This window comes from Halichoeres trimaculatus, unplaced genomic scaffold, assembly GCF_033239565.1.
Source record: "Halichoeres trimaculatus isolate MK-OKI-2021-1 unplaced genomic scaffold, fHalTri1.1 fHalTri1_scaffold_17, whole genome shotgun sequence".
Taxonomy (NCBI): Eukaryota; Metazoa; Chordata; class Actinopteri; order Labriformes; family Labridae; genus Halichoeres; species Halichoeres trimaculatus.
Window position 1 is genome coordinate 5766740 of NW_027437195.1, and position 13449 is coordinate 5780188.

General features: G+C 42.7%; 2 protein-coding genes across 7 annotated transcripts in view; one reads left to right on the plus strand and one right to left on the minus strand.

Moving 5' to 3' along the window:
• The first annotated feature begins 3016 nt into the window (after positions 1-3016).
• Positions 3017-6106, plus strand: insm2 (insulinoma-associated 2). Its single transcript, XM_074691917.1, has one exon. The coding sequence runs from the start codon at positions 3060-3062 to the stop codon at positions 5049-5051; it is 1992 nt and encodes a 663-aa protein (XP_074548018.1). The 5' UTR covers positions 3017-3059; the 3' UTR covers positions 5052-6106.
• A 66-nt stretch (positions 6107-6172) lies between these two features.
• Positions 6173-13449, minus strand: part of ralgapa1 (Ral GTPase activating protein catalytic subunit alpha 1) — a 109401-nt gene continuing 102124 nt past the window's right edge. For 3 of the 6 annotated variants that reach the window (XM_074691914.1, XM_074691916.1, XM_074691913.1), the window contains one exon: positions 6176-9191. In XM_074691914.1, the coding sequence (XP_074548015.1) occupies positions 9046-9191 (146 nt within the window). In that variant the 3' untranslated portion in view covers positions 6176-9045. Of the gene's footprint in view, positions 9192-12537; positions 12575-13449 lie in introns of all 6 variants that reach the window. The other 3 variants (XM_074691912.1, XM_074691911.1, XM_074691915.1) reach the window with 2 other exon arrangements.

The window sequence follows — 13449 nt, forward strand, 5'->3', positions numbered from 1 at the left end:
TCGAGGCCAATCAGACCCTTATTAACTGTTTCAGTCAGTCTTGTCGATAAAGGTTGAACGCAGGTCGAGGTTCCCTCTCTGCAGGAGGCCTAAGCAGCTGACAATTACAGTGAAAAACAAGCAAAAGAGGATCCTTAAAGCTGGGCCCTTAATTAGATTTTAGTGTTGGACCCTCTGCCACCCATGACATTTCTATTCCCATTTCTAGTCCCCAGGCGACCCTCATCAAGCCAGCAGGCCGACCCTCATCAAGCCAACAGGCCGACCCTCGAGCTCGTTCTCACGCTCATCCGCCTTGATTGATTTCCAGGGAGCGACGCCGCCTGGCCTCGGCTCACTGGCCGAGCTATAGAGCGTCTGGCCCCGCGCAGAGGGGGTCGGTAAGCCCGGGGGGAGAGGATGGAGGGATGGATGAATCTCCCTCCGATCTCTTATCGGCCAGAGCAGCTTCTAGTGGGGGAGGACGGGAGTGAATAGTCCCCCTCTCACCACACACACACGCGAGGAGGAGATCACCATCTCCCTCTCTGTCTTTCATTCATGCTGTTCTGTGATAACATACACACACTCAGACACACACATGCAGAGAGAGCAATGTGAGAAGCTTCCTACCCTCACCAACAAAGAGAGATAATCAGACACTTCAGTGGGACACAAACGGTCATTAGTGCACTTACAGAGATATGATCTGGATCCGTGGCCCCACGGGAGTCTTTTCTAATTACACCGACTCCAGCACAACACATCTAATCACGTTTCCTTTTTAAAGTATCCGCGTTTCCATGTTCAGGGACATTGTGACGGCTCTTCAGCTGTAAGGAGAAAAGATCAGGGGGAGAACAAAGGTTTCAATTTATTCTCACTCACAATAAAAAAGAAAGAAAAAAAGGCTGACTGCACTAATAGACCTAATCCAAACGTGTAAAATATCTGTTATCTCATATTAGGGATTACTCAGATATGTAATTATCAACTCACTTCTATGGCGACATCAGGTGCAAATTACTAATTTAATGATATTAAAAACAATTTAACCTGTCATTAGCACATACTTCATTAACCATTACTGAAAAAAATCTTCACAACAGTTATAACATCACTAAACACAGTTTTTAACATCAACTATAACTGTCCCATGAACTTTGCTTGGATGCATTTGTGAACACTTAACATTCAACTTTTACAAACTGCTACTATGTTTGATTATAATGAGAATAGATCCATATATTAACACACAAAGAACACATTTAGCACAGCTAGACAAAATGATGTCAAACAGAGAAACAGAGACTCAGTCACAGAATGAAAAAGGTCACATAAAGGTTAAAAAAATCAAATTAAATCTGAGTCTTGTTAACATACATGATTTAAGACTCACCTCTTAAATTCAGGTATCATGAGACATAAGGCAAACTGGAAAGGCTTGAAGACCCTCTGATGAGTTTTTAATGGGGTGTTAAAAAGGGGGGAAAAGGATGGGATTGATACCTACGGAGCTACAGTTTGGTACTTGTCCAGTTTGTTGTCACTCTCCCAGTTTCCTGCTCTGTCCACTGTTTATAAAGAAAGCAAAAAGCACCAAAATACAAACCTGACAAAAGAAAATATACAAATACTGATGCGTTTTTGAAGATTACCATTAGTAATGATGAAAACCACTGCAACAGAGCTGGTGCCAGATTGGTGCTGTGCATTTTATGCATCAAATATCAACATAAAATGCCATGTTTGACCTTAAAAACAAAGTAGACCGAATTCAATGTTTACAGGACTAGACCAGGAAAGTGATAATGATGTACATCTTTGCACACAAGACAGAAACCAAACGTTTCTCACAGCAGCTTTCAAAAACAGCCTTGCATTTTTTTTGCAAGTGGCTGGTACTGAGATCTTGCTTTGCAAACATTTCTAAAATCATGCTTTATAGTGAATGACAAAAATAAAAGGATGCAGCCAGTTTCAAAAAAAGTGATCAAACTTAAAAGTAGAAGATAAGAGAAATGGCATAAGCTTTGTCTTTGTTTTAATTCAAGGGCAAACATTTTGAATGTATGACATGTACTTGATAAAATGACATTCAAATAGGAAGTAAGTTCAAGTTTTCAGAAATAAACTTATAGATTTTAAACAGGAAATTTTCTTACCGTCCCAAATGATCTCACATGATCTGGTGAATTTTGAGAGCATGTTTTAGGCACTGGGGACTACAACATTAATATGCTAATAAATGATGTGTACCTGTGTATTTATATAACCTGGTGTAAAAGATGAACTTAGAGATGCAGACAATTCACTTGGAAACATATCAGCCACAGAAAGTGGTTCCATCAGACATGCTTAAAGGAAAACGACCGATGATGAATCATACCTTTCAAAGAAATGCTGTTAATTATCAGACTATGAAATGTCAATCGATGGACTGAAAATACAGTTTATATTTTGATTCTGTTACTGATGGTATCTGAGAAAATATCTAGAATTATGTCTTACAGATCTAACGAGTTGATACAGATTTCACATTAGTATCAGAATTTAATGGTCAGCAGGATAAAGAGGTCACATAATTTCCACAAAATGATGTTTATTTGAATTAATATTGAAAGCATGATGTATTCTGACATGAACACCTAAAATACCTGCCTTACATTGTTGAAATAATAATCCATTCCCCATTTTGACAGGTTGGATACGGATATCGATATTTAACATATTCTTTGAAAATTTTCACAAGGGATCAAAACAACTACAAAACATTTACTATACACCAGAGTGTACCACGATTTTTTTTTAAGTTATTTTCCTTATATAAAGCAGACACCTTAAGGACAATTACATGTCATAAATCTTATAGGAGAGAATAGTGCACAAAAGCAAACGTAAACATCAGACCTAAACCACTGTTTGCCCTCGTGCTCTCATCATACCTGCGCGCGCCTCCCTCTCTCCCTCTCTCTCTCGCTCACTCGGCCACTTCAAAGCTCTACTTGAAAGTGTGCTCGAGACAAGAGTTCTTGTTCTTTCCACTCGGTCACAACACGCGCAGCCTTGTCGTCGTCACCATGCCTCGAGGATTTTTGGTGAAGAGGAACCGGCGATGCTCAGCCTCATACCGGACACGAAGTAACAGCCACGACAAACCCGTGACATTCAGCGCAGAGAGAAACAGCAGCGATAACTCCGAAGTGACACAGCAGGAGGCAGCGAGGGAGAGCGAGGATGCGCTGCAGACTGGACAGCCAGGTGGACAGCTCCTGGTGCCCCGCGAGGGCTCCGCCGGTGTCCGGGAGGCGTGGAGCCCGCATGTGGAGTCCGCACTGGAGGCGGAGGCGGACCGGCGCGCGCAGCTACCAGAGACAGAGGAGCAGACGAGCGAGGTGGACGTCTTGACTCCGGATGGTGATTTCTCCTGCTTCTTCCAACCTCCTCCTGCACGCGACTTGACTTTAACTGAGACGTGCAACCCCATTACACCTGTCAACACGAGACTACTCGAGCAGCGCGAGGAGGGCGAGAAGCAGCCGTTGTTTCCCGGCAGACATCAAACACCGTCTCCAGAGTCAGAGTTACAGGAGCTGCCGTTCCTCGTGAGCTCCACACCGACCTCTGTGTCCGCTTCTATCGAGAGGCTCCTCGCAGGCAGCAGCCGCCACGTGCCATCCTACCACCGCGAGAAATATGACCCCAGTTTGGGACATGTGCACCTGTTCCCGCCACTGACACTGGTTAACTCGGAACAACATCACGCAGCGAGAAAACGGTCGTTAGTATACGAACAGGACCAGCGCTTGGGCACTAGCAGACCAAAACAGTCCGCGTGCATCCAGCCAAAGAAACCAAAGGTGAACCGGAAACTGAATTTCGAAGACGAGGTCACGACCTCACCTGTTTTAGGTTTGCGGATCAAGAAGGAGAGTCCCGAGCTGAGGAAACAGCGGGAGAAGTCGTCAGCTCTCAGCGGGAACCAGCCGCTGGGAGAGTTCATCTGCCAGCTCTGCAAAGAGGAGTACCCGGACCCTTTCTCCCTCGCGCAGCACAAGTGCTCCCGCATAGTGCGCGTGGAGTACAGGTGTCCCGAGTGCGACAAAGTCTTCAGCTGCCCCGCTAATCTGGCCTCCCATCGCCGCTGGCACAAACCACGTCCAGTTAATAACCACGCAGAAACTCCGACCAACAAGAGCCAGCCATTAAAAGAGGCACGAGGGCTGATCCAGCACGAGCGGCAGCCTGTGGAGATGGAGGGAAAAGAGAACGAGCTGCTGCGCATCAACACCAATCAGCACCACGGCACGCTGGACAGCTCCCGCATCAGACGCGAGCAGTCCCTGTTGCTGCTCCACGGACGGTCTCGAGACAGCCCTGACAGCGACAGCCTCGTGCCCCCCCACTATGACAACTCACTTCATTACCGGAACCCGGTTGAAAACTGCCTGGACCTTCAGCAACAGATGAGAGCGGCTGACAGCCCCCCCTCGAGCCTGCTTCTGCTGAACGGCAGCCCGGAGGAGCGCGCGGACCAGCAGCAGCAGCCACCGTCCCTCCCTCATCCTCCGTTACCGTTTGTCCAGTCCCTATCGGAGGACGAAGTGTATGAGTGCCAGTACTGCGGCAAGAAATTCCGCCGACAAGCCTACCTGAGGAAACACCTGGCTGCGCACGAGATGACAGCGCGAGCGTCGCCGCCCACTCCCTCATATCGCCAAGCGCGCGAGTCAAGTGGCGGACAGAGCCAGGTGTTCCTGTGTCACCTTTGCGGCGCGCGCTTTCCGTCGGTTGAAATCAGGGACAAACATCGTTTGTGGCACGCTATGAGGGACGAGCTTCTGGCGGGAGCTTTGGGAGGAGGACTCAGACCCGAGGTGTTCCACGCACAAGGAGAAGACAGCGGCACGAGGGACTGCGAGCAGCAGCAGCCGCAGCAGCAGCAGCTCTTCACCTGCAAACACTGTCCGTCCACCTTCTTCAGCTCCCCGGGGCTCGCCAGACACATCAGCAAGTCTCACCCCACCGAGAACCGGCAAGTGATGCTGCTGCAGATGACCGTGCGACCATAAAACAGACACACTCAGACACCACCACGTAAACAAAAAGAAAACATTTGTTGATTAGGTATAAAATTATGTAGCAATGCTTCAGTTTTTGGAATAAGTTCGTCTAAGTTAGACAAAAAAAAAAAAAAAATCAAAGGCTGGTTTTCCACCGACTGTTGCCCCTGTAAGATGGAGTTCCTGCCTTCAGTCAGAGGTCATGATACGCCAGTCATGCATGATACAAAAACCTAAAAGCAAGGGGAGCTTTCCATGGTGCTGAACCCAAACAACCGGCCCTCACAGACCGCTTCTTCCCCCTCTCCTTCAAATCAGCAAAACACCTACTCCACTTAGTTTCCCAAGAGCTGCTCGGCCTTTGAAACAAACAACTCCTCTTTGCAAACGGACATTTGTTCTGATTGAAATGAGAATGACTTGAAAAGATGCCAAATTTAAAAGACCAGTTAAAGTGAAGTGGTCCAAAAGAGAGAAAAGGATTTGAAACTTGAGGTAGATTATATTATGATGAAAACAAACATAAATGAGACTTTTTATTGTAGTTTTTCTGTGTCTGTTATAGGAGGACATCCTTTTTATGTCTGGAAATGTAAGAGTAAACAGAAACAAACTGGAAAAACTAAGCAAACTAATTAATGTTACAGAAACTCTCACCAATACTGCAACATGTCCTCTTTATAGACATTTCAGCTAATTACCGTAACTACATGAAGAAAGTGACCCCCTTGCTCCAAGAACTGGGGACATAATCATGTCCAAACTCTATTTCATTTACAGTAAAACAAGAAAATAAAGTTTAAGACAAACCGTAAAAGGCCTTTTATAGCAGATTTGAGATGAAGTAAAAAATATTTTCCTATGATGAATGAAATTCAATGTAAGTACTGCTGGTAAGGGAACACCTTTTCTCTTCACTGATTATAAACTACCGATGAAATATTTACTGAATGCCTTCACAATGCTTAAAATGTAACTGTGATTCTGCAAAGCCTGTACAGTAATATTTTGATATGTTTGAAGTTGAATGTAAACTGTTCAGAATTATTGTCGCCTAAATGTCAATACAGTATACTCATGAGCACACCTGTTGATTTTCTTATACACACATCACAGACTCGGGTCCAAACATCAGTGGTTGGAATCATTTATTGTCAAATTCCATCATCGCACATCCACGCTCTGCACTCGAGAGTCTCTAAGTTTTTACACCCTACATACCTGTGACAGTAACACATTTAGAGGAGTGTGAGTGTGTGTATGTGTGTGTGTATGTTGTGATACAGCTGTTACATGATAGACACATGCAAATAGTACTGATCTGGTGTCATGCAGTATGTACAATCAGTAGTTACAAACATCAGCTTTGTTCCAAAGTAACATCTGGGCAACAGCTGAACCCGTATCCATCACAGCCGCACAATCAGAGCATCCACTGACACAGGCACAGAGGATCCTTAAGTTTTCATTATGGAGGGAATTCAAGGGGATGGACATGGCTACCAGAGACAGGGGTGACCTAAGAGATGGGGTCAAAAGGGATTTATGAAGAGTAAGTCACAGTCAGCCACGGGAGGGCTGCAGCTTAATCCATGAAAACCCACAAATGTGAAACAGATTGGAAAGGGAAATTTCCCATTTTTAATTTGGGAAATAAAAACAGCTCTTGCCCTCATGTTAGTACAAATAATCTGTGAAGTAAACCAAGCTTAAATTAGGCATTGATGCAAAATTTAGATAGTGGCACAGAGACCCAGAGTGAGCTGTGGGAGTGTGAGAGTAGTGGGTATGACGTGGTCTTAATACAGCACACACATCACTCAGAGTCTCAAGCAGTCAGTGTGTTTCGATGAAAACAGAGCGGCAACAATTAGAGGAGCAGCTTAAATTCAAAATAATTTCAAAAAGTCGCACACAGTGACTTGATTTTGACCCCACCTTACTACAGCAAATGTGTAGATAAGTTACTTTAATTTTCAGCTCCAAAAGGGGAAAAAATAAATCATCCCTTTCCTCTTCAAAGAGTGATGCTGAAACACCAATGATACACTGTAATAGACTTAAAGCTGAGAGCAGCCAGGCATGATACAAAGAAAAAAATGATAAATTGATACGTGTGTTTTCTGTCCAAAAGAGATCTTTTAAAAAAAAAAAAAAACGAGCCAGGATGTTCCTCCTGATCGACTCTGGAAAAGCACAGCTGTGACACTCTCAAAGAAAACCTGAAGAATTTATAGCGTGAGCTATTTTGGATCCTTGTCCGTTTTATTTGAGTTGAACCGACAAAGAGCCAAAGAGACAGTTAAATACATAAAACCATCCATGGTAGTGTTACATTTCTGGGTTACATGCAGATCCCCAAAATCCAGATCTGGAACTGGGGATGAGTCTAAATACACAAGCAGTGAAATAAAAAGAAGAATCAAAAAGATGATATTTCTGTCCATCCTCCCTCTTTGGCCTTGAATCTACAGTCTTTTCGTTTTTACATTTAGTTTTTTCCTCTCTTATTTTTGCTGCGTCAATATATTCAAACCCAGAGAATAAGTCTTAACTTATTTGTTCCTTGAATTTCCCGTTGAAACCGGGTTATATGTACAAAAAGAAGGAAGAGTTATTAAGCTACAATGAAACAACCTTTTAACTCCAGAGGAACAAAGTGCAAACTGTCTGTGAAAAGAACAAAAAACTAAAAAATGAAGCACAAAGTTTTGTAGTGTGGACACATTTTAAGTGGATATGCTGTCTGAGGTTAAACCACGGTTTGGCTTTGGCAGCTAGTCTCATATAACAGTATTTACACAACAAACCTTCTCACACTGTACACATTCTGATAGATATTCATATATCTACTATATATATATTTATACTCATACATATATAGATATACAGAAAACATGTATAAGCAAAATAAAAAACAAAACAAAACAGGAAAGCTGTGGTTCCACCGTGGATGACGGAGTGACACTGAATCTAAAAATACAGCAAAGTTATTGTTCATGTCAAAACAACATTAACAGCTAGTTTTTTTTCAAAAATGAACAAAGAAAAATAAAGATTAATTCAGTAACATCAGTGCTTGATCAAATTTTACAGCATGAGCAAAACTTTCCCAAACTTTACAGAACAAGTGCCTCCACTTTGATCGATACCTCCTGTTAGATTTGTTTTTAGAAAGCTAAATGATCCCTCCACTGTGGCTGTTACAGTTCCTCACACAACTGTTCTCAAAGGGGTCGAATTGTCAGTCCCGTAACTTCAGGAGGGGGGAACAGTTTTGGCTCAACAGCGTTGCCACATCAACAACAAACGGGAGTTTCTATTTACATTTGTGAGGACTGAAAAGAAAGCGACCCCCTCATCTCACATTTATGAACAACAAAAATAGACTTGTATTTTTCTTTCTCCATGCAACGTTCTGATTTCATCCTTTTTATATCAAAACTCATGTTTGCCTGTACACACACGCAGCAACTATGGTACAAATATACAGATTCTCCACAGCAATTTCTCCACAACACACAGACTGAGCAGTCTTTGTACTTTGTTCTCCAGCACTCTCAAGCTTTTTCGCCGTCCTTGAAGTTTTAATAATAAACGGTTTCAAACACAGCACTAATTATTAAGAACTAATACTGCGCTGTTTAGGCTGCACTTGTCTAAATGTTTCTGCTGTGGCACATCACAGTCTCCTGTGTTTACAGACAGCAAAGCTTGGGGTAACATCAGCAGCTGTGAGCAGAATAAAGTTACAGTATGATACAGTCCACGGGATACTGTTCAGAAGCGGACAAGAGAGGGAAATGCTTGTTCACAACAGCAGCATGCTGAAAGGTCAAATGGTCGTCTGTAAATACAGAAACTACGACAACTTTCCCTCAACACTGTATTCACTGTGTTCACTGTGTCACGTTAAATAGTTCTGAGAAAGCCAAACATCCTCTGGAGAATCATTTTATGAGCGCTAAGTGTCGGATGCCTGGGCTGCAGAGTCCAGAGGAGTTTAGGTTTTATTGGCCGATCCAGAGGAGCGCCGCAGCTTCATGGACATGCGGCTCTTGCTAGTCCGAGGAGACATTGGGGACGCCGAGTCGCTCCCGGCCTCCCCAAGAGCCGGACTTTCTCCCCGAAGAATCTCGAGGCAGGAGCCTGAGGAGAGAGAAGGGGAGGGGATGGGAGGAGGACGGGTGAGGACGGGGGCCAGGGATGGATGGATGAATGGGGGACGCCGGGATGGAGGGGGAGGAGGTAAATAAGAGCAGAAAAGGATGAAGGGAGTACAAGTATTAAATCACTTCCTTATAATGCTGTACAGAGCCAGACTGTACAAACTTTTACAGACAGGCAGACTGGGTGACAGACAGACAGATGGACAGACAGACAGACAAGCAGCTAGAGAGACAGGAAACATACAAGCTCGGCTCCTATTTCATACTTTAATACTAATTCAGATTATAGAAATATCAAAAACAGATCCAGACTTCAGACAGAAACAGTCTGTATTAAATCACTCTATGCTGGAGCATCTACACAGGCTGATGAAGCTGGGAGATGTTACTTCTCAGAGTGTCTCCTATGAATCCTGTGAGTGTCTGTGTGACTAAAGGAGATATATATACACACTTTCCTGGCACTAATTTGAACATATGTGTTAGACAGACAGCATCTCACACACGTTGCTTTTTAAAATGTGTGAATTTAGTGATTGTGAAACAACAGAAACAGCGGGTGGACCACTGATTGTTCACTTCTCTGTCACACTTTGCCTTTTTATTCCTCACTTCAATGCAGAATAATTAGAGGCTGAAGACTGCGTATCACTGAAAGGTAGAGATCTCTTTCATCAGTCAAAAATGCTGAGTTAATGACCAAACAGTGACCGAACTGTCACCATGAGCAGAAAAATGAAAGAGTAACCTCACAATCTCAAATCTGAAGCTACAGTTTATTTAACTGACACACTGATGCAGTACTACCTCATTCCTGTAAACTATTTCAGCAGGTGAAGAATGAATTCATAATTCATTAGACAATTAAAGCTCCTGTGAGGAGATTTCAACCAGTTATTAAACAGACTGATAAACAACAAAAGCAAACAGGATCATGAGTGAGGAATTAACTATAAATCAGCAGAGAGATAACACAAACTGATTTATCTACTGGAGGAAACTTAAAGTTCCTCACAGGAGCTTTAACTAATGAGTTTGATAAAGTGATTTCTACAGCAGCCATCTAAGACTAGGCAGAAAAACTAAAAACAAAAACAAAGTGAAAAAGAAAACTGTGGCTCTTAATGATGATATCTAAGTTCAGGAGGAAGAGGACCTACAGGGAGTCTCTGTCTTTACAGCGTACCATTCACAGCTAGCATGAAGGACCTTCTGCTTCAGACCTTTCCCCTTCACTCTGAGCAGGTTAAAGCTGTCTAATGGTTTAGGAACCATCAAATACATGGAACTATTGTCCTCTAGAGAGGAGGAGAAAGAAGAGAAGGGCACAGAGACAGAGAATAAATAAGAAAAAGAAACAGGAGAAGAGAGGAAATGAAGGGATCACACCAAAATAGTGAAAAGTAAAGAAGAGGTGAGGCAAGGAAGGGAGGAGGAGAGAGGAAAGGAAACAATTGGAAACCAGAGGAGAGGTAAAGAAAGAAGATAGGAATGATAAGAGGAAAAAACAAGGAGAGGGAAGGAAAGACAAGAATAATTAAGGAAAGGAAGCACAGGAAAGGGGGGGGGGGTTGAAAGGAATAGAAGGGGAAGAAAGGAAAGAAAGGTAACGAAGGAATAGAAAGAAAAAAGGGAACAGGAGGAGAGGTAAAGAAAGAAACGTTGGACAGGTAAGGAAGAAAAAGGAAGGAGAGGTGGGAAAGGAGAGGATAGGTAATAAAGTAAAAGAGAAGGAAAGAAAGGAAAAAGTTTTCCCAGAAGAAAAAAGGAGTTTGTAGAGATAGTCAGAGAAAGAAAAGAAAAAAGAATGAATAAAAACATGAAAACACACGTCTGAACACAAAAACAGTCCAGTACAGTTAACAGATGGAAAATGACAGACACAGAGTGACAACACGTACATGTGAAAAAATGTCAACAATATTTTCTACTTTGTATTTTTGCAACACACTTCTTTCAAAAGACACAACAAACAAACTGAATTGTTAGTTGAGTTTAAGACAACGATCAAAGATTTCTATTTAAAAAATGCTTACACTTAAAAAAGTGTGTGTCATTGTGTGTGTGTTTGTGAACAGTGCTACAGCTCTACATCATATCAGACCCAGAGGAGAGGAGCATACAGAGGGTTTAAGGTTACATTTGACCAGGTCAGTGTGAGGTCACAGGTTAACAGAACAAACAGGAAAGTTAATGAGTGAATGAACACAGCATCATATAAAAAGGAAGTCTCATTTTTAGCAAGTCGCTGAGTGCAGTTAAAGGATAAGTCTGGTTTATACAGCTTTTACATTGTTTATAGAATGAAGTAGAACAAAATACTCACCCAGAAGGTTTTCCTGATCCAAGCAGTGCTTGGAGAGATATTTAGATCTAAAATCGTGCAGCGGACGTCTGTATAATGGGATCCATCGGGGCATAGACAGCGCCGCTCCTAAAACTGCATTAATCGTCCAAAAACTCATGTTTTTCACCAATATTCCATCATGGTCCGCTCCGGGTTAGTCCTCTGCTGCAGTCTGTGTCACTCCAGACAGTGCTGTGTGGCTGTACTGACCTCTGAACTGACGAAGACTTTGTTTACGATTGCCCCTCCACGCATGAGCAGTGCGGCTCATTGTTTCAGGGGAAGACAGCAGGCTACATGACGATCCACGGAGGGGCAATTGTAAACAAAGTCTTCGTCAGTTCAGCCACACAGCGTTGTCTGGAGTGACACAGACTGCAGCAGAGGACTAACCCGGAGTGGACCATGATGGAATATTGGTGAAAAACACGAGTTTTTGGACGATTAATGTAGTTTTAGGAGCGGCGCTGTCTATGCCCCGATGGATCCCATTTTATAGATGTCTGCTGCACGATTTTGGATCTAAATATCTCCCGAAGCACTGCTTGGATCAGGAAAACCTTTTGGGTGAGTATTTTGTTCTACTTCATTCTATAAACAATGTAAAAGCTGTATAAACCAAACTTATCCTTTAATAAGATTTACAGGTCTAAGCTGAGAGACAGTTGAACTGACTCTGCTTTTTCATCTCTGGATTTCATAACGCCTCCACAAGCTAACGGATGATGTCACCACACTCAGCTGACAAACCGAGTCATACCAGCCTGCACTCAAAGATGAGCTGAAAATGACTCTTCCTTCATCACAGGATTATTCACACATGCAGACCTGCTTCAACTGTGGAACAACACAGAGGAGAAAACAGCCAGAGAAGAAAACACACTGTACTGGAAGAATCGGAGGAAAGCAAAGGTTAGGCTGAAATGTCAGTAGGAGGAGCCAATCAAAAGGGGGTGTGTCATCACGTGACAAGGCTTACCTGTTTTTTTAGCTATAGGCAAGTGAGACATTACGATCTAAAGGAGGAGGGAGGGACAAAAAAAGAGAAAAGGAGGAAAAAGGCAAGAAAAAAATCAAAGAAAAAAAGAGGGTGAAATTAGAAAAAAAACAACAGAAAGAGAGAAGAACGTTTGATCATTGGGCTGTTAAGGGAGGGGAACCTGTTGGGAGGGCTGCAGTAAAATTAAAGCAGGGTTTATTTCAGAGCACAGGGTTATTAGTCCAGCTTTAGTCCAGCTTTGGTCCAGCATTAAATGAATTTTGGATTTGATATGTATGTGAGGACCCATCCCACAAATCAGGAAGAGCAAATATTGAACTTACTGGCTGTAAGAAGCTAAACTATCTACAAACTTCTGATCCTGGGCTCTGAAATGATGTTTGAGGCTGAATGACACACAACCCAAAGAAAAACATCAGAGTCCTCCCACAGGAGCTGAGTGAAGGACTAAACCCTGAGTGAACGTGGTAAAATAACTGACCTCAGGTTGTGTGTTATTCAGCCTCAAAGCAGGATGATTATTATAATCATAATTATTATTATTATGCAATCATTAATGTTTTTCACACAGTAGCTGGTAAGATGAGGAACACTTGGTTGTTAAAAACAGAACAGACATTTTTACACCACGCATATCTACACAGCTGTGACTGTATACACTGATCTGATTAAAGATCAGTTATGATACAGCGTTGCTGTTTTACATTACAGCACGTAGACTTTAAAAACACAAGACCCACAGAAAGAAACTTTATCGAACAACAAATCACAAGAACACAAACAAAAGTTACCAGAAGAGATATAAGAAACACAAAAAACAAACACAAAAAGATTTATACAACAGTAAAATATTAAAGCATGACTTCTGTGTCTGAACAGACAGCTGCGCAG

Coding starts and splice junctions, on each gene's coding strand:
- insm2 (XM_074691917.1), top strand. CDS start 3,060: ATGCCTCGAGGATTTTTGGTGAAGAGGAACCGGCGATGCTCAGCCTCA.